At 50.3% G+C, this 19,704-nt stretch overlaps 10 protein-coding genes across 10 annotated transcripts; 6 read left to right on the top strand and 4 right to left on the bottom strand.

The window, feature by feature from the left end:
- Positions 1-5: 5 nt before the first annotated feature.
- Bathy01g01400 (predicted protein) lies at positions 6-716 on the top strand (the record flags this gene model as incomplete). The annotated part of the gene is made up of 1 exon (XM_007515211.1): positions 6-716. The coding sequence occupies one exon, from the start codon at positions 6-8 to the stop codon at positions 714-716; it is 711 nt and encodes a 236-aa protein (XP_007515273.1).
- A 61-nt stretch (positions 717-777) lies between these two features.
- Bathy01g01410 (UDP-glucose:glycoprotein glucosyltransferase) lies at positions 778-6,039 on the bottom strand (the record flags this gene model as incomplete). The annotated part of the gene is made up of 1 exon (XM_007515034.1): positions 778-6,039. One exon carries the CDS (start codon positions 6,037-6,039, stop codon positions 778-780), a length of 5,262 nt encoding a protein of 1,753 aa, XP_007515096.1.
- Positions 6,040-6,132: 93 nt separating this feature from the next.
- Bathy01g01420 lies at positions 6,133-6,783 on the top strand (the record flags this gene model as incomplete). Its single annotated transcript, XM_007515200.1, has 1 exon — positions 6,133-6,783. The coding sequence occupies one exon, from the start codon at positions 6,133-6,135 to the stop codon at positions 6,781-6,783; it is 651 nt and encodes a 216-aa protein (XP_007515262.1).
- Positions 6,784-6,904: 121 nt separating this feature from the next.
- Bathy01g01430 (phosphomannomutase) lies at positions 6,905-7,657 on the bottom strand (the record flags this gene model as incomplete). Its single annotated transcript, XM_007515290.1, has 1 exon — positions 6,905-7,657. The coding sequence occupies one exon, from the start codon at positions 7,655-7,657 to the stop codon at positions 6,905-6,907; it is 753 nt and encodes a 250-aa protein (XP_007515352.1).
- Positions 7,658-7,740: 83 nt separating this feature from the next.
- On the top strand, positions 7,741-9,685 carry Bathy01g01440 (enolase; the record flags this gene model as incomplete). Its single annotated transcript, XM_007515168.1, has 2 exons — positions 7,741-7,941; positions 8,357-9,685. The coding sequence occupies 2 exons, from the start codon at positions 7,741-7,743 to the stop codon at positions 9,683-9,685; spliced, it is 1,530 nt and encodes a 509-aa protein (XP_007515230.1).
- Positions 9,686-9,879: 194 nt separating this feature from the next.
- On the bottom strand, positions 9,880-10,593 carry Bathy01g01450 (unknown protein; the record flags this gene model as incomplete). The annotated part of the gene is made up of 1 exon (XM_007515556.1): positions 9,880-10,593. The coding sequence occupies one exon, from the start codon at positions 10,591-10,593 to the stop codon at positions 9,880-9,882; it is 714 nt and encodes a 237-aa protein (XP_007515618.1).
- Positions 10,594-11,417: 824 nt separating this feature from the next.
- On the top strand, positions 11,418-14,021 carry Bathy01g01460 (enolase (ISS); the record flags this gene model as incomplete). The annotated part of the gene is made up of 1 exon (XM_007515089.1): positions 11,418-14,021. One exon carries the CDS (start codon positions 11,418-11,420, stop codon positions 14,019-14,021), a length of 2,604 nt encoding a protein of 867 aa, XP_007515151.1.
- A 134-nt stretch (positions 14,022-14,155) lies between these two features.
- Positions 14,156-16,144, top strand: Bathy01g01470 (unknown protein; the record flags this gene model as incomplete). The annotated part of the gene is made up of 1 exon (XM_007515561.1): positions 14,156-16,144. One exon carries the CDS (start codon positions 14,156-14,158, stop codon positions 16,142-16,144), a length of 1,989 nt encoding a protein of 662 aa, XP_007515623.1.
- Positions 16,145-16,377: 233 nt separating this feature from the next.
- Positions 16,378-17,004, bottom strand: Bathy01g01480 (predicted protein; the record flags this gene model as incomplete). The annotated part of the gene is made up of 1 exon (XM_007515578.1): positions 16,378-17,004. The coding sequence occupies one exon, from the start codon at positions 17,002-17,004 to the stop codon at positions 16,378-16,380; it is 627 nt and encodes a 208-aa protein (XP_007515640.1).
- Positions 17,005-17,502: 498 nt separating this feature from the next.
- Positions 17,503-19,701, top strand: Bathy01g01490 (glutaminyl-tRNA synthetase; the record flags this gene model as incomplete). The annotated part of the gene is made up of 1 exon (XM_007515710.1): positions 17,503-19,701. The coding sequence occupies one exon, from the start codon at positions 17,503-17,505 to the stop codon at positions 19,699-19,701; it is 2,199 nt and encodes a 732-aa protein (XP_007515772.1).
- Positions 19,702-19,704: the final 3 nt, after the last annotated feature.

A 19,704-nucleotide genomic window follows, 5' to 3' on the forward strand; every position in this document is an offset into this window, starting at 1 on the left:
ATACGATGAAGCGACCGGGAGCGGCGAGAGGAGGAGGAGGACAAGGAGGAGGAAATCACGGGGAAGGAACGAACGCGCAACAAAACCAACAACAGATGAAGAAAAAGAAAACGATTCAGACGAATAACGTACTCGGGAACATACTCGGGAACATCAAGAAGACGACGAGTGGATCGAATACGAGTAATACTAATACTGTCGCAGTGAGAAGCTCGCTGATGACGCCTCAAGAGCGCGCGTTGGAGAGGAGGAAAACGTTTGAAAAAGACGTCAAGGAGAAAATCGAGAAGGAAGTTACAACGAAGTGGGAGGCGAGCGGAGGCGCGGAGACGGCGACTTTTAGTTTCCAACCGATGGTAAAAATGTGGCGCGACGTCTTGCACGAATGCGCGTCGGAGATGCAAACGACCTCGGAGTCGATCGAGATAGAGGATGTGATGGATGAAAACGGCGATCCGATGAAATTCGTGCGCGTGTATAAACTGAGCAAGAAAGAGGAGGAAGAGAAGAAACAGTTGGAAATTAGTTTAAGAGAAAAGGCGGAGAAAGCGAAGAGGGAGATGCTCGCGTTTCGGAAGAAAGAAAGTTTGACCGATAAGGCTCCGGCGTTTGGCGACGCTTTGTCCGAGTTAAGAGTGGCGAGAGAGGGGGAAAAAAGAGATAAACGGTCGGTGGAGGAGACCATAGCGGATATGCGGAAAGCAAAGGAAGGATGACTGCATTTTTAAAAATAGTAGATTATATTGCGCAAGAAGTATAAAAATACAAAAAAATTGGCTAGAGTTCGTCGTGCGGCGGCTTGGTGTTACCGAGCAAACCACTCTTCTCCACTTCAGAAGTGTACGCGCGAACCTCGTTGTCTAATTCAGTCCATTCGCTGACTATCCTCGCCGCTCCAACGAGTTTCGGTTCCTTCGTCAACGGATTGTTACACAAATCGATCGTCTTCGCCGCCGCTTTCGTTTCGTTGCCGCACCACGATTCGCACCAAAGCCACGGCATTGGTAACGAAAAGATTGGAACTTGGTGCTGTGCAAAATTTGGTAAATCTTGATCCAAGTTCGCCAACGAACCTGGATCTTTGGATAATTGGTCGTACATTCCTCGCAATTGGTCGCCAGCGGCCAACTCGCGGAAACGTTTTAAATCAACCACATACAACGCGGAGATGTGGTACGGTTTACCTCTCAAATGCGTCTTCCAAAAGCCTTGTTTCCAGAATCGGAAGCCTTCCATCTCTTTGTTATTATCGCACATCGGAGTGTAGCCATACGGTGCGCCTTGTAAGTCGATATTCCAGAGTTCATTCATGTCGCCTCGAACGATTTGATCGGCGTCAACAAAGACGACTTTCTCGAGCGAAAGCGGAAAGATGACATCTAAAAAGAGAATCTTGTACGCCCAAATAATGCGCTGCTTTTCCGTTTGCTTGTGCAACCACGTTGGCCATTTATACGTGATCAACTCGTATTCGACGTTGTATTTTTTGGCAAAATGCGGGAGGAAATCTTTGAAAGATGGACTCAACCAGTTTTTGATGAACCAAAATTTCAACGGGTTCTTCGTGTGGCGACGCACGGAGGCCATCATGATTTTGAGGAATCGTTCGTACAAGTGACCGGTGGCGACGGAAAAGATGTGAATGGTTTCTAATCCATTTTCATCCAGTTGCACTTGCTTCTTCTTCTTATTTTTGCCACCGAATAAGGAGGAGATTTTGGAGCCTAAACCACGTTTGTTCTCGTCGTTTTCGTCGTCGTCCTCGCTCAAAACGTCCGCCATTTCAAATCCCGCGCGTTTTCTCAGTTTCATTTCAACCCTTTTCCCACTCCAACTCGCGACGGTTATTTCTGCTCTGAACTTGGATGGATCCGTGCGCCCGCTAGAAAACGTATTCGTTCGATCGTCGATGTTAATTAAATCCGTCGATACCATTTCGTACACGTCTCGCGAGCGTCCTTCTTTCAACGCCAAGGCGAATCGCCCGGGCGATGCAGGGAGTTGAAAGTAACCAAGGTTAGCCATAATAATCGTCCCTGCAATGGCATTATCCTTTATTTCTTTTTGTTCGTGGATATCTTCCATGAACCACTTCTTCTGCAAAACAACTTGCGTCCCTCGCGGCGGATTTCTCGGATTGCCCCCATCAAACGCGTGTCCCGTGACCAACAAGCTCTCCAAACTGTACTCCGCGAACACCGTATCTTCCTTTACGTTCTCCAAAATCAAATTATCGAGATCGTATTTAGCTTTTTTCGTCGTCACCATCCAAGGTTCTGGATGGTCGAGATGCGCGGTGAGCGTTTTGCTCTGCGGCAAACTTCCCGCTTCGAAAACAACTTTGGGCGATTTCGACCAATCCGTCAGATCTTGCGCACAGTATCGGAAATAAGACGATAACGGAACGTCCGACAACTTTTCTACCGGGTTCATGATGACTTTTAAAGAGGCATGGTTGCCGAGCGAATCTTTGAGCACTTTTAAAACCGGAGCGATTCTTTGCGCCTCTTTGGAAAGCGGATCGAGAATGACTTCGATTTCAACCATCGAAACGTTGCCTTGAGCGTCATCCTTTCCAAGAGTGAATGCCGTGCGGTTCGTCGAGAGGAACTCTAACGATTCCACGACACCTCTCGATGCGGCTTGTTCGTACCGTTTAGCGATGAAATGGGACAAAGCTGCGATGCGGGCAGAAATGATGCGAAACGGTACATTCGTGGTGGTCACACCCTTTGGATCCGTCTTCTCTTGCGCGTCGCGCTCGACAATCTTTCGCGCATCGTTCGATCGTTTCTCAAGATCTGCTTCGGCGACGACGTGTAAATCGCTAGCGTCGAACTCGGTATTTAAAACGACTGGATCGAGTAATCGTCCGTTAACGACAAACGCTCGTCTCGTGTTACCGAGATGTTTCGCGTTGATCGTTCTTTGCAATTTCAAGAGGTAATCGATCGTTTCTTCGTTCCGGAAGAGCTTCCGAAACTCGTCCGCTTTCACTCCAGATGCTCTCACTGCACGATCAATGAAGTTTTTGTCACCATCTCCATCTTTGAGCAACTCTAACACGAGCGTTGGAATATGTTCGCGCGCACTGGTGAGCTGCGTCGCGGCGACCACGGCGCGCGCAACGAGCGTCGGTTTCGCAGAGTCACTCATTTGCGGGTTGACGAAAAAGAAGCGCGTTTGTTTCGCCACGCTTTCTCTCCCATCGTCTGATGCATCCTGACCTTCACCATTTTCTGGCTCGTCGTAAGAAGAGCGCAAAAATTTCATGGCTTCCGATAAGTGCGCTTTACCGAGCGCGCAATCCGGATTGGCGACGACCCAAATGGACACTGGTTTCGCTTCATTTTGCGCACCGCCTTCAATCCACGTCTTCGAGATGTAAAACAGATGCGGGATTTCCGGTAAAAATGTTGGCGGGAACGCTGATTCGTCTTGAATCTCTGGACGTAACTTTTTCGCCGCGCCTTTGTTGACGAAAGCGTACGCGTCCATGTCCTCCTTCAATTGTTTCGTGTGAATAGCTTGTTGAAGATTCTGGACGACAGAGCCAATTAAATGTCCCATCGCGCGAGAAAGAGAAGCACCAAGAGTCCGCCGACTCGTTTCGCTGTCGTAATAGACACCATTGATCAACACCGAGTTCGATTCCAGTCCTCGACTTTCGATGGCTCGTTTCGCCTTCAACGCGTCTGCGCTGTATTTTTTGTTCTCATCTTCGTCCTCGTCGTCTTCCATTTTATCTAATACATCGTTCAGCTCTTTAACGACGCGTTCCATGACCTCCTTTCTATCCGTCACCGATACAGATTTCTCGTTTCCTTTACCTAACGCGTTCGAGACTTCGATCGCACGCGCGATTTGTATGAAACTCGACCTCGCGTCTTCCCATTTTGGCGGCGCCATGACCGGAGGCGAGAAGTAATCACCCGCAGCGAGCTGTTCTCGTCCTTCAATGATATCGATGGCAAACGCGCGCATAGGCTTGGCCCCATATTTCGCTAAAATATAATGCGCGCACTTTGCGACTAAGTTTGAATACGTTTGCGTGTCCGGAAGTGAATCGTCTGGAATCTCTTCACCGAAACCGTCGCCCATGTAATCGTCGTCTTCGAACAATTGCGTCTTGTCGTCGTTTCCAATAGCAAGGATGGCGTATCGCACCGGTATATTCATTTTACGGTACCGTTCTAAAACATTTACTATTTCCATACCTTCCGCGGTTCCAAGGTTTACAATAGCAACGATGTTGATCAAGTTTCGTCGAATCGGCGGTAATCCTCCTTGGCCTTGCGATTCCATCATCGCCTTTAAAAACTTAGAGTAACTCTTCGACCACTTTTCGTACTGCTTGTCCTTTTCAAAGTCGTAACTAAACTCGACTGGAGAAAATGTGACGTCAATCTTAGGCGGTTCTTTCATTCGCACGCCTTTTGGCCGCAGATGCAACGTTTCTGCGGCAGCCTTCTCTCCTAATCCAATCGTGCGAACGCGCTCGGCGTCTCGTAATTCCGAAATGACTCGGTCCGTGATTGCAAAAGCATCGACCGTATCGAGTTCCATTGGCTGCCCGTTTAGAGACATGATGACTGAAGATGGCGGTACCGCTCGTTGGTTCTCTTTCACCTCATCTCTCGTTTTCTTTTGCACGCGCATGGTGTTCGCCATTTTATTCATGAGCGAAGGAAAATTTTGCGTCACGTCGCGAAGCATCGATAAAGGATCGTTCGCGGAAACAATCTTTTGCGTGGCGAGTAAACCCAAATTAGCGATTTTCCACTTCGGGAGCGGTTCAAACATGTCGCCTTTGATCGATTTTTCTTCCATTTCTAATTGTTTCTTGAATCCGTCCAGCTTTTCCTGCGCGTCTTCTCCTCCTTTCTCCGCTAGGCGCTCCCGAAGCGTCTTGAAGTTAAAGCCCAACACGATTTCCTCGTCGCCGTCGTCGCCGCCTTCTTCGTCATCTTTCGCGGTGATTTGATCGTCAACGGCTTTGTACTCCATGTTCTTGATCGCCAACTCGACGCCGAATCCAGGCACGCGCAAAAGCTCGTCGTCTTTGTCTTCTTTTTCGTTCTTCGTATCGCCGTCGTAATTGAACGCCCCGTAGGCCGTGCACTGCTTCACCGCTTTCTCATCGTTCAAACACGACTTCTCAAACACCGGCCTCAAAACATACCTCACCTCCTCCTCATCGATTTTCTCGGCTAAAAATTCGTGCATGTCCAAAAAGCACTGCGACCCAGTCGCCGCGTATAAATACACCATCGGCAATCGCTCCTTCTTCGCCTTCTCTTCTACTTCATTCCCTTCCATGATATCGCTTTCCTTCCCGGTTGGATACGCGTGATCAAACTCCGTCGGCACTAAATACGAGTACCGTGGTTTCCTCCTCGCGTCGTTTTCCTCCTCGCTCCTTTCCACCTCCGCCTCCTCCTTCCTCGCTTCGCTCACCTCAGTCCGTAAACTCGCCACGTCCGTCGCGTACCGTCCTCGCGCGCCAACCGTCGCGAAGCAACACGCCGTCTTCACTTCCTCTTTCTTCAAATCATCTCGCACCACTTCCTCCACCGCCTCGTCTTTCAACGTCTGAAACATTTTCAGCCTCGGCGCGAACTGTCGTAACCCCACGCTCATTTTCACCGCGCTCGTCATCATTGTCTCTTCTCTCGCGTTTTCCTTTTCCTCCTCCTTTTCCGGCGGTCCACCGACCGCTCGTCGCATCGCGGATTCGATGAACCGTTGACACCGTTTCCCGTTCAGAGCGTTTTGATTCCTCCATACACTCACGAATTGCCAAAACTTTTCTTCGCCGCAGCACGTGGATATCGCTTCCGCGGTTTCGAGCGCGTGCGACGTCGCCGGGAAGAGGGAAGACACGAGGGAAACGTCGATCGATTTTTCTCTCGTTTTCGCCGTCGCTTTCTGTTGCCGATGCTCGTCGCTGCTTTTGCTCGAAACACCCCCCGAAAGAAGAAGAAAAGTTATTAAGACTAACGAGAAAACAGTTAGTGTTCTCGTCGTCGTTTTCGTCATCTGAGACGTTCTCTCTTACTCTCTCTCTTACTCCTTGTGTACAAAAGTGACGAGAATGGAACTTTTTGCGCAAACGACGGCACAAAAATCAAGATGAAAAGCACGAAAGTTCTGCAAGGATTCCTGGGTTTCTCTTACGGAGAAATCCTGGGAACGTCCATAGCCGCGATCGTTTTGCTCGGCCCGAAAGACGTGCCCGTAATTGCGAAAACGTTAGGTCGATTGAGCGGGAAAATGGTCGGGTATTCGCACGCGTACAGAGAGAAAGTGGAACGCATTTTGGACGAATCCGGGGAGGAGGTGAAGGAGTTGCGAGAGGAGATGCGAGGGACGACGAAAGCGCTCGAGAACGTGGTCGGGGAAATAAGAGGCGGGTTCAGACGAGGTGGTGGTTTAGGGGAGAGTTTTAGTCGGAGTCGCAGCGAAGGGAGCAGTAGTAGCCGTAGTAGTCGTAGTATTGATAGCGAGATGCGTGGTGGGAGTAACACCAGGAGCGGAGAACAGCCACACAGAATATTTGAGGGAATATCGGCGAAAGCGGTCGGGCGAGACTTTGCGCAAAGTGACGCAAAGACGACGAAGACAACGGCGGCGACGGGAAAGGCTAGCACATCATCGAGCGGCGCGGATGCGGCCTCGACGGTATTACTTCGAGCGCTCGCGGAGGAAGAAGTTGCCCGAGAAGCTTTGCGTTTGAGCGAAGAAGGCGGATTGGTCGACGAGAAGTTGAACGAACGCGTTTAGTTTAGGTGATGATATAATATGTATTTAAAGTAATGGTCACGTGTATATGTTCAAGATGTAAATTAATAACAACATCAGCAACAGCAACAACTGCATGCGTGAGAGTGAGATGAAATAAAAATTAAGCGTTAATGATCGATTCCGTGACTTGCTTCACCGTGTCTTCCGGGCTCGTCACCGTGTGTCCGATTGTCTTCGCGCTCTCGAAAATCTCGTAATCATTCCCACCTTTGTACGTCTTATCACCAAAGAAATGAATCTCCTCGAACCCATCCTTCTCGACGAATTGCAACGAGTACGTTTTATCCCACCCGTTCGGAAAGACGTCGAATGAAATCTGCCCGCCGATGGAATACGTCAACCCGTAATCCGCGAATTCCTTCCTCAACGTCTCCACCATCGTCTTCCTCACGTTCGCCGTCTCGTCAAACTTTTCAAAGTTATCTCTCTCTTCTTGCGAGCAGTTGCGTCCAATCGGCGAAACGTTCAACATCCCGTTTCTAAACTCAATAAATGTCCCTCTCTTTTGCGGAATCTCTAAATCCGCGATGTACTTCAACACAAAGTTGAGAAACGTCTGCAACTTCTCCTCGCCTAAAAACTTCAAGAACGATTGCTTGGCAATCATCTCCCCGTCTTTATACGCCACCAGACCGTTTTCCGAGAATAAATAATCCACCTCTTTCTCGAAATCCGGGCCTAACTGTTCGCAAATCTTCCCGTAATCCGAGCCGCCGACGATGGCGACCGCGCACGTTTTTCGTAAAGATCTGATGAAATCCAAAGTTTCTTTATTCGCCGTTTTGCGAGGGACGGTTAACGTCCCGTCCACGTCGAACATGGCGATCGTTTTCGGTTTTAACGGTTGTGCCATCGTTACTCCTCCTAGTGTTATACGTTTGTTATTCTTTTTATTCGATTCGTATTCGTGTTTATCCTCGCCCGTGTTCTTCGACGATGTTCTCGTTAATGCTCTTTGATGAAGCTCTTTGTGAGGATGACTTTTTATTCCGTTGTTTCTTCACTTTTTATATCGCACAAACTAATCACAAAATGTCAATCCAGGAATACATAGAAACGCACAACCTCTCGAAAAGAGTGGAAGAAACCATCAACGCGGCGGTTAAAGCGAAAGCTCCGGAACCGATTTCGTTCATGGTGTGTAAAATTGTTGTTTCGCGTCTGGTCGTTTCGAGCTGTTTTCCGAGCGCGTAAAATTTTCGTCAAATCCGAATCGTTTTTGGCGGTATCGAGACGTGGAAAGCCGCTTTGCGTTTTATGGGCTCTGTGAGCCCACTCACCGACACTCTCGCGATGATGAAACGAGAGATGCCATCATCGCTTGGAGGAAATAGTCCTTCGCGTGAATTTTGAGTCGTTTCATTCGTTTCGCGTTCGCTCGAGGTCTCTCGTCGCGCGTGTATGCGCCAAGGAAAGAGCCGTAAATTTTCCATCGCGCGTAGCTGTCTGACTCCACTCTGTGGAAAACATCATCGAGAGGGGATTTTTTCTCGGTATCGCAACTCTCGTCTTCTCATAATTAACAACGATTCTACGTCACTTTCTTCCACAGGCTGATCACTTGAGAAAGCAAACGCCACCGGCGATCACGAAAGTTGTCGGTCGCCAAGTCTTTGACTCTCGAGGCAACCCGACGGTGGAATGCGACATTTACACCGGAAAAGGTATGTACCGCGCGATGGTCCCGTCCGGGGCGTCCACGGGTATCTACGAAGCGGTTGAATTGAGAGATGGCGGTAAGGCGTGGATGGGTAAAGGTTGCATGACTGCGGTGAAGAACATCAACGAAATCATCGGGCCGGCTTTGATTGGCAAGGATCCGAGAGAGCAAAAAGCGCTCGACGAGTTCATGTGCAAAGAGTTGGACGGCACCGATAACAAAGGGAAGTTGGGGGCGAACGCCATCTTGGCGGTCTCCACGGCGTTGGCCAAGGCTGGCGCCGGGGAAAAGGGTATTCCTTTGTACAAGCACATCTCTGAGTTGGCGGGTAACAGCAAGTTGGTCTTGCCGGTGCCGGCGTTCAACATCATCAACGGCGGTTCCCACGCCGGAAACAAATTGGCCATGCAAGAATTTATGATCTTGCCGGTTGGCGCGAAGTCGTTCGCGGAAGCCATGCAAATGGGTTCGGAAGTTTACCACAACTTGAAATCGGTCATTAAGAAGAAGTATGGCCAAGACGCGTGCAACGTCGGCGACGAAGGCGGCTTCGCGCCGAATATTCAAGACAACAAGGAAGGTTTGGACTTGGTTGTCGAAGCCATCGAAAAAGCTGGCTACACCGGAAAGGTGAAAATTGGTATGGACGTCGCGGCGTCTGAGTTCTTGACCAAGGACGGCATGTATGACTTGGACTTCAAGACGGAGGATAACGATGGTTCTCTGAAGAAAACCGGGAAGGAGATGATTGACTTATACAACGAATTTTGCACGGAGTACCCGATGGTTTCCATCGAAGATCCGTTCGACCAAGACGATTCGGAGAACACGGCGTTGTTGACGGCTGGCGGTAAGTGCCAAATCGTTGGTGACGATTTGTTGGTCACGAACCCGAAGAGAGTCCAAGCGGCGATTGACGGCAAGTGGTGCAACGCGCTCTTGTTGAAGATCAACCAAATCGGTACGATTTCCGAATCTATCGAAGCGGTCGGCATGTCCAAGAAAGCTGGTTGGGGGGTCATGGCTTCGCACAGATCTGGTGAAACTGAAGATTCTTTCATCGCGGACTTGGCGGTTGGTTTGGCGACTGGTCAAATCAAGACTGGCGCGCCGTGCCGATCGGAGCGTTTGTCCAAGATGAACCAATTGTTGAGAATCGAAGAGGAGCTTGGTGCGGACTCTGTCTACGCGGGTGAGAACTACAGACACATCGGCTGGTAATCATCAGTTCGTGCACACACGTAACCAACAGAGAGAGGGGATATACATAAATACACAGCGTTTTATAATAACAAGGAACCAAAAGTAGAAAAAAATAAGAAAACTACACAGCACTACTGTATGTATTCGCGTCGGTTCGTTCGTTTGTTCTTCCGTTTTTATTTTACATCAATACTACACATCATCTTTATTGTTCAAGCCGAAGGGGCTGTCGTGCCGCCGTTCTCCTCGAGTCTTTTCAACCGCGCTTCTATTTCATCCATTCTTTTTTCTCGCTCTTCCACTTTCCTCTCTCGTTCTCTCAGTCGTCGCTCGCGGTCGTTTTGTTCTTCTCCTTCTTCTTCGTCGTCGTAATACTCAGTTCTACTCAACCCGCCTCGCCATCGATCGTTGGTCGGCGATTTATCGTACCACGACGGAAACCGAGGATTTCTGTAGCCATCCGGCGGAACTTCCCGCATCAAAGCGCCGCCGACCGTGTCTCCACCCCGGTCTTCGAGTCTTAAAACTCGTCGCCCTTCTCCTCCTCCTCCTCCACCAATTGGTACGCCCACTACCGCTTTCCCCTCTGGAGGATTCTTCGTCTCATCCCAAGGCACGTCCGCGAAATCTTTCACCAACTCCTCGCACATCCGCTTCGCCTCCTCCGCCGTGCACCCGAACAATTCGCACACCTCGAGGACGATGCGTTCATCATTTTCCACGTTAAACACCCCCGCTTCCTCTTCTCGTCGTTGTTGTTCTTGCCCCGTGGATGATGCGCGACAACAATTTCTCAAATGCTTCCCGCGTAGCTCTACCCTTTCGACCGTTTCCGCCAATTCGATGAAATTATTAAACCTGAGATACATCGCCAGTTGTTTCGTGGAATACGCGCCCAAGAGTTCTTCTTCCGTTTTCAAACTCATCCTCTTCTTTTCTCACCCTCAATCAATCAATGTTTGTTTGTTTTTTCTCTCGTTTCTTCTTTTATAATGTGTAAATGGCCATCGGTTGGTGAAAGAATGACAGCTGGTATTTAATTGTGCATCTCTCCACTGTTTTCTGAGAGGAGATCTCGAGAGAGACGAGAGAAAAAAAGAACAACTTGAAAAAAAAAACCACAAAAAAACACAAGAGTAACTTTTCTCGGACGCGCTCGCAACAAGAAAGAACACTTTTTAAAGAAGAAGACAAAGACAAAGAAGAAGGAGAAGACAAAGAACAATACTAATGGAGGAACCGGAGGATGCGCCACCTTTACCACCACCGGGATCCGTCGATGACGACGACGTCCTCGCCGTGCAGCGCTCCGGCTTGCACAACGTCAGCAACACGTGTTATTTAAACGCCACCGTTCAGGTAAAAAACATTCTTCCAATAAAAAGCTTTTTATGATGATATGTTTGAACGACCTGTTTTTGTGTTCGTATTATTCTTACGCCAAACGTTAAAACGCGCGCGTTTGGCGTGAGAACGGTAGCAGTGCACTCGCTCTCTCGCGCTCTCCTTCGTACGAGTAGTACACGTATCGAGACGATGATTTCGATTCAAACGTTCAATCCTCACCATCCTCACCATCCTCTCGTCTCTTTCCTTACTTGAACAAAACAACGAAAAACAGGCGTTGTGCGCGGTAGAACCGTTCCGGGAATATTTATTGAGCGACGAATGCGAACAGCTGTTGTTGGAACACACGACGACGAAAAACAACGACGCGAAGACGATTCAGACGATTCAGACGACGACGACGATGAAGAAGAAGAATTTGCACTCGTCGCACTCGTCCTCCGCGATGACGACGAATACCACTAACAACGCGAACCCCAACGAGATGAACTTTAACGAGAGAAGGCACCGAACGAGGCGAGGGAACGAGAACAACACGTCCACGTCTTCCTCGGCGCAGCAGCTGCAGCAACGGGGCGCGTATTACCACCACGAAGAGATTCTTTCGTTCCCGAGAGGGAAGACGATGAGCGCGCACGGAAGCGGCGAGAAAATCGAGAGCAACGGGAACACTCTTTCAGGAGGAGGAGGAGGAGGATTAAGCGGTCTCGGCGGCGGGTCGGGGAACCTCGGAAAGAAGACGTCCTTTAACCCACGAGCACCGGCGATGACGAGGGAACGAAGGGCGGACGTGGCGAGAGGCGCGGCAAGGGAAGGCGCGTGTTTAGGAAAAGAGTTGCGAAGAGTTGTGAGGACGTTGCGATGCGGCGGGTACGAGGCGTTTCCGCCGACGGAATTGTTGAAGGCGGTGTGGCGATTCGTGCCGGCGTTCGCCGGGTCGGCGCAACAAGACGCGCACGAGTTTGCGAGGTTTGCGTTGGAAAGGTTAAGGAAAGAGTTGTTGGTCGGGGAACGCATGATGAAGAAACGAGAAGAGAACGATCGGTTTAGGAGAGAGTACGAAGAGAACGCGTTATTAGAAAGCGGCTTTGACTGGGACGAGAAACACGGAGGAAGGCGGAGGAACGGCGAAGACGCTTTCGACGACGATAAAGTGTTGCCTGGGAAAGTCCCGAAGAGAGCGAGATCGTTCCGACCAAGGAAAGCGAACGCGAGTTTAACAACCTCACCGATAGAAAGTAACGAAGGCAGTCCTCGATGCGCTCTAGTTGGAGGCTCGCCTGTGTTTGCGACGAAGAACTTACTCGCCGGCGAGGGTGATCGCGAGAGCGATCTTCTCGATAAAGGTGGCGGTCGTGTTGCAGGAAGAGGGGATATCTTCCTCACCGGATATGACATCGGCAACAACGAGACGCCAACGCTCGGTTTCTTAAACAATAAAAACGCGAATCCGTTTCAGCGCGAGGCGGATGAACAAGCGAGACAACAGCAACAGCAGCAACAACAGCAACAACAACTATTACACGCGAGTAGCGAATCCGTGGACACAAAAGAAGGTCTTTTAACGAACAATAAGCACAGCGAATCACCAGACACGGTCGAAGATGCCATCGACCCAAACTTGAAAGGTTTTGTCATCGTTTCCAGGTGGGGCGCAGTCGAGCACAAGTATGGATGTTCGTGTCGTCCGTGTAAATCGAAACGGTTGAAACTCGAAAAAGAAAATCCTTCGGCAACGCAAGCGCAAAACGATCGTTCGACGCAAACAACGCAAGTCTTGAAAACGGAAGATGGTTCCTCCGTGATGTCGTTGCACGACGTGTTGAATTTGAAAACGCCCGGGAAGTTGACGCCGGTTCGAACTGCTGCGCAAAAGAAGCGCAACGCGGGTGGTATCCCGACTGCCGTACAAAAGCTAGTCGCGGAAGCAAAAAATCACATGGCCTCTATCGAATCACCGAAATTTGATCCGACCACACCGCACACGTACTTTGCCGACGCCGAGAACATGTCGGACGATCCGATTTGGAAAATCTTTGGTGGCGTGGCGGTGTCGCACGTGAAGTGCAGCGAGTGCGGACAGTCGAACGCGATGAAAGAGCCGTTCTTAGATTTGAGTCTACCTTTACCGAACGTCTCGAGACCGATGACACGGGCAACCAGTCCTCCGCTGGTTAACTTGAACGCCTTGGGCTTGTCGAACGCCGGAAGCAATCAAAACGATTTGGACGACTGCTCGTATTGGGACCACTCGGCACCAATCGACGGGAACGGTCCGAACGGCGAGGCAACGATCGAACAGTGTTTGGAGGCACACACGAGGGAAGAATGTTTAGATGGTGGAGATGGTTCGAACGGAGGCGGCGGTAACCGATATTACTGCGAGCAATGTCAAGCGGTGACTTCGGCGACCAAACGAACGTCGTTGAATCGCGAGTGCCCAAAGGTTTTGGTTTTACACTTGAAACGGTTCATGTGGAAAGGAAAGTCCGGCCAACGGGCGAAGATTATCGCGCCAGTGGCGTTTCCTTTAGATAATTTAAGTTTAGAACCGTTCTTGGAACCGGAAAGTGAGGAGAAAGACGACGACGACGTCGTCGTCGTCGTCGAAAAGCCGGCGGCTCGCGGCAAATCGAAATCATCCTCCAAAAAAGGCGGCAATAAACGCAAATCCTCCGCGGCGGCAAACGAAGAGAAGCAACGGCGAGAGGGAAAAATTACCGCCAACGCAGAACCTTCCAAATCATCCACCTCGTTCACCTACGACCTCTCCGCATGCGTCGCGCACCACGGCCAAGCCGCCAACGCCGGTCATTACACCGCCGTCGCCCGCGATCTCGCCGGCGATAACCGCTGGCGCCAATTCGACGACGACCGCGTTCGAGACGTTTGCGACGAGGAAGTTAAATCCATCGCCAGTCAAGGATACGTGTTCTTTTACGTAAGAAGAGATTCCGATTCCGATTCTGATTCCGAAGACGACGACGTAAACGACGACGACGAATAAGAACTCAACGCAGCAAAAGCCACCACCCCATTGTTATTATCATTATTATTAGTCGTGTAAGAAAGAGATTTTCTTCATAAAACGAAAGCGAGTCACGTAACAACCACGAACACACAGATAGAATAAAACCGACGATGCGTCGTCGACTCGAAACGATCGCGACGGTCCCACCTCCAAAGCAACTGACTGAACCGTTATCCCTCGGCGCGTGTGCGAGAGTCGTGGAGTGCACGTGCTGCGCTTTGTCGTCATCAAACGACGACGAGAACATTCATAATCTCGTTCTTGGATATTCCGACGGCACCGTTGCACTTTTTAAAGACGATGGAAAGAAGAATCATCATCCTCGCGTGGCAGAATGCGAATGGATCAACAGAAGAAGAAGAAGCGACGACAACAACGACGAAGAAGATGAGTTTGACGACGACGAGAATGAGTTCGACGAAGCGTTGTTAGACGAGGAAGAAAAGATGAAACTCGGCGTCGATTGCGTCAAGGCGACGCGAAATTTCGTCGTCCGAGCAGCCGGATCCGGGTATCAGAGAGCCTCGATCGATGTTTTAGACGTAAAGACGGGTAAAAAGCTGATATCTTTACGTTTGCCGACGTTTTGGCCGCCGGAGTGCGCGGCGTTTGAAGTGCAATGCGAGGAGTTTGACGACGGGCAGATTGTCGTTTTAGCGACGAGTTGTCGAACGACGAAAAGGAGTTACGAGAACGTCGTCGGGTGCGAGAGCGCGTTTGCGGCGTGGGTGCCTTTTCGAAGGAAAGGTGGGTGCGACCCGGTGGTTTCCTGGAGACTTGGGCCGCACATAACGTTGGCGAATGAAAGAGAGAGGGTGGTGGAAGGGTTCTTGTGTCCGACGATTCGAGTGAAGGAGAAATCTTTGTCGTCGTACAAAGAGGAAACGAGATATTTTGATATCTTTTTTGAGCGGGTGACGGAGTTGAACGGAGAAGTGAGAGCGACGAGCGGGCGGACGACGATTTCGTTCGACCCAGTTTCTAAAGAGACGGAAGTTCACGCGCCGGTGACGTTTGACGAGGACGCGGAGACAAAGTCGTGGGGGAAGACGGCCTCGAAAGTGCGGCAAGCGAGGAAAGAGGAAAGAGATAAAGCGATGAGCGATAAGACGTACCAGAGAGAGTTTGGCGTGATTAAAGGGTTTCGAGGGAGTGGGGTGCTTTTAATCTACTTTCCGAGCGGAGAAGCTGTCGTGAGAGCGTTTGCGGATCCAGCGACGCGAAGAACAAAGACCGTCTCGAAAGCGGATTTAAGCGTCCTCGAGCAGAGTTTACGAGAGGCAATTATCGGTAACTCTCAAGGAAGGGAACTGGATTCAATTCATATCAATAACGGCAATAACGTCGTCGTGGAAGAGAAAAATGCGTTCTCGATGTTTATTTTAAGCAGAGAAATGGACGAGCACGCGAGTAAATCGAATCCGACGTCGCGCGCCGTCTTTCAACACCTTCGCGTCCCGTTCGTTCCCGAAGATACGACGACGACACCAGCAGCAGCAGCAGCAACAACAACAACAACAAAGAATGAAACCAACGTTGGTCAAGCGTCGCCCTTTCCTTCCACGAAATCTCTCTTAGACGACGTGATCGATGTCAAAGACTCCGGAACCGCCTCCGGCAACAGAAAAGAAGACCGCGCGTGCGCTTTGTGTTTAGAGAGCGAAGTCGAGTTAGGAAAAACGAATCTCCTGAACGACATGCCGTGTTGCTCGAGCACGATATGTAAAAAGTGCTTACTCGCGTACGTGAGACAGTATCCAGGCGCGGGGTGTCCGTCGTGTCGCAACGTGCCCTCTTTCCACGCGTTCGCCGGAAGCTCGTTTGCCGGCGCGTCTCCTTCTCGCAAAGTCGTCGCGGAAACTCAAATTATCGACATCGAATCCTTCAACGCGCGAGAAGGCTTAGCCTCGGCGCTCGCGAGAGCGAGCTCAGAATCTACCGGTTCAGAGTTGGAAGATTTAGAGTTGTACGAATCGAGTCGAGGCAAACGAGAGAAAATTGCGTTTTGTGGTATCGCCGGCGTCGGCGAGCCGCGAACGGTCGTCACGCTCGGCGCGAACGGCGTCGCGTACGCGAACGCGATGGTGATGTCAAAGTAAAAGGAGAAAAAGCGCACTTAGCATGAATTAGTACAATATAGCACACGCACTCGCGCATTAGCCCCTGTACATAAATACTATATCAACAAAGGTGTCGTTCTCTACTCATTCGTGTGAAGATAATTATATTAAAATGATGATGGTTTCTATTCGTTTGGCTCTTAGTACTAAAATATGGCTACTACTTACTGCGTATACGGTTTATGCGTTTTCTTTTTCTGCCTTTAATGTCATCACTCCAATTCCTCCTTGAACTTTGGCATCGCCGGCGCCCCGTCGTTCTTCTCCTCGTCTCTACCACCACCGAAAATGTTATTCCAAATCCCCCCGCTTTCTTCTTGTTGCGGATGATTCCCGACTTCTACCCCCGGCGCGCCGTTTACGCCTCCCATCGGCGCGCCACCTTCCATCGCCATCATCTCTTCCGGCATCGGTGGCGGCGGTGCCGTCAGCCTCGTCAGCGCGATCGACACCCCTTCAATCAGCGCTAACAAAAACCCGCCAAACGCCGCCGACCTCGCCGCGGACGGCAACCCGTACCTGAGTTGCAACACCCCTCCCGTCAAAGCCCCACTGGCTATTGGATTCCACGGGTCTTCTTTCCTTCTCACCGCGACTAACGCGCAATCAAACATGGAAAACAAGCCACCCCAAACGGCGAAGGAGCCGCCTATTCTCGGCGCTTCCCTTCGAATGGCTTCTAATCCGCCTTGGAGGATGTACCCGCGCGGGGAGTTATACGCGCCTTTGCACAAGTGGACGACGCCTCCACCGATGGCGCCCATGGCGAAGGCGCCGCCGAGGTCGTCCAGGATTCTGTGCGGGCACGGTTCTCGGCCGTGGTCGACGTTCGTTGCCATGATTCGTAACTCTTTCAAGGACCGATCGCAGCGCCGGAGTTAATTGTGCCTTTTGGATGACGGTGCGCGCGACTCCTGGAGGTTTCTTTGCACCGGGTGAAACGAAGAACGCGCGTCCGACGAAAAGTCTATCCTTTTTCTTTTCTCTCCGTCTTACGTGTGAATCTCTCGTCCTTAACTCTCTTTCGTTCTAAAGTACGGAAGAGCACAGTGAAAGTGTGACGTTTTCTCGCTCGCATTTTCCCGAGAAAAAGGGTTCACAAAACAAGAGATTTTCTCATTAAAAACAGCCCCAAACAGCAGAAACACGACGAGCGCGCGCGAGAAGAGCGCTCCGGAGAGCTCTGTGCCTCTCTCTGTCTCGTTACGGTAAAGTTCAAGTCTCTCGAGCGCGTTCTTTTTTACGCCGAAGAAACGCACGCGCAGAGACTACAAATGAGCGAAGAAAATCAACCACCACTACCAGCGATGAAAGCGTCGAAATCCGCGACGGTGAAGATGCACAAAAAAGCCGCAAACGCGGCGAAGAAGAAACCAGATTTGGATGGAATCGCTTTACTCGAACTTGGAGTGAAAGCGATGGATTTGAAAGAGTACGATAAAGCGTTGCCTTTGTTCGAGGAAGCGTACAAGACGTGCATGGAGAGCACGAAGGTGGAGATGGTGAAACGAGAGAAAACAGAAGGAGGAGGAGAGAAAAATGTGAATACTACGAAGAAGAACACAAAAGAGACGACGACGGAAAAGGAACAGCATCAAAAGGACGCGTGCGAAGAGGCGGTCAAATTGATCTTGAACAAACCCGGAGAGTTACTGGCGAAGAAGAAAGAGATAGACGCGAAGTTACCGAACTACGCGAAGAACAGCGAGGAGAACATGAAGCGACACATGGAAAATACGGGAGGGAAGTATCGAACTCGATTTCCGCCGGAACCGAACGGGTATTTGCACATCGGGCACGCAAAGGCGATGTATTTTGACTTTGGCGTGGCGAGGTTGAACAAAGGGGAGACGTATTTGAGATTTGATGATACGAATCCAACCGCGGAGAAGCAAGAGTACATCGATTCGATTAAAGATTCGTGTAAATGGTTAGGCCACGAGCCGACGAAGATAACGTACTCGAGCGATTATTTCGACAGGTTGTACGAATTGGCGATTCAATTGATTAAGAGCGGAGGGGCGTACGTGTGCCATCAAACGAAAACAGAGACGGCGAGGAGTAGAAGTTTGTTGCGAGAGTTTCAAGAGAAGTGCGCTAAGAGCGGGGTGGAGAATAGGTACGAGGTGGAGTTACCGGAAGGCGCGGCGTCGCCGTACCGAGAGAGATCGGTGGAAGAGAATTTAGAGTTGTTCGAGAAGATGAGGAGTGGGCAGTGTGAAGAGGGCGAGTGTAGTTTGCGCATGAAAGGCGATTTGCGATCGGATATAACCTCCATGTGGGATTTAGCCGCGTACAGAGTGAAGAAAGCGGAACATCCGAGAACAGGATCAAAATGGTGCATTTACCCGACGTACGATTACACGCACAATATCGTCGATTCGTTGGAAAACATCACGCACTCGTTGTGCACGTTAGAGTTTGAAACGAGGCAAGCGCCGAACGGGCCGTATTATTGGCTGTTGGATAAACTGAACGTGTATAAACCGTCCACGTGGGAGTTTAGCCGATGCAACATCACGTACAACGTGATGAGTAAACGAAAACTAAATCTGTTAGTCACGCAAGGCTTAGTGAACGGATGGGACGATCCGAGAATGTTGACGATTAACGGCATGCGCCGACGTGGGTACACGCCAACCTCGGTGAATAGCTTTTGCGCGAAAATGGGCGTGACGAGGAACGAAAACGTTCAACCGTTGGAACGTTTGGAAAACGAAATCCGAGCGGAACTTTCCGTGGATAGCAATCGTTTCTTCGCGGTTTTAGATCCGTTAAAGGTTGAGATTGTGAATTACCCGAAAGACCGAGCGGCGGAGTTGTTGATGGACGCGCCGTTCCATCCGTCGTTCATGGAGGAAAGAGGCATGCGAAAGATCCAACTCACCGAGACGGTGTTTATTGATCGCAACGATTTCCGAGAGGTGGACGATCCGTCCTTCTTTGGTTTATCGGTGAACAAGAAAGTGCGTTTGTTATTCGCATACGACATCACGTGCACAGGAATAACTAAAAGTCCAGTCACTGGTGTCATCGAAAGCGTTCAGTGCGAAATTGATATGGATAGTCGCGCGAACAAGCCGCCGAAAGGGAAGTTGCACTGGGCGAATACCGAGTTTAAAACGGCCGAGGTGAGAGTGTACGACAAATTGTTCGCGGTTCCGGTTCCCGGAAAAGTGGTCGAGGAAGGCGAAGGCGGCGAGGTTGTCCCAGAAGCGACGGCGTTAGTGGCGGCGGACGAAGAAGAAGAGGAAGAAGAAGAAGATGCGAACGAGGACGCCGCGAAGCAGAAATCACTCAAAGAACTCGAGCTCGAACATCCGTGGTTAAAGCAACTCAACCCGGACTCTTTGGTCGTGTACAAAAACGCCTTGGTCGAGCCGATGTTGATTGAAAATCACGCCGACCAACCGTACTCGGCTCGCGTCGAGTTACAAAGACTCGGGTTCTTCACGTTCGATTTCGATTCGACGAAAGCAAAACCAGTCTTGAACAGAATCGTAACTTTGAAAGAAAGCAACACCAAGAAGAAATAAACG

Source organism: Bathycoccus prasinos (assembly GCF_002220235.1).
Source record: "Bathycoccus prasinos genomic : Chromosome_1".
NCBI lineage: Eukaryota > Viridiplantae > Chlorophyta > Mamiellophyceae > Mamiellales > Bathycoccaceae > Bathycoccus > Bathycoccus prasinos.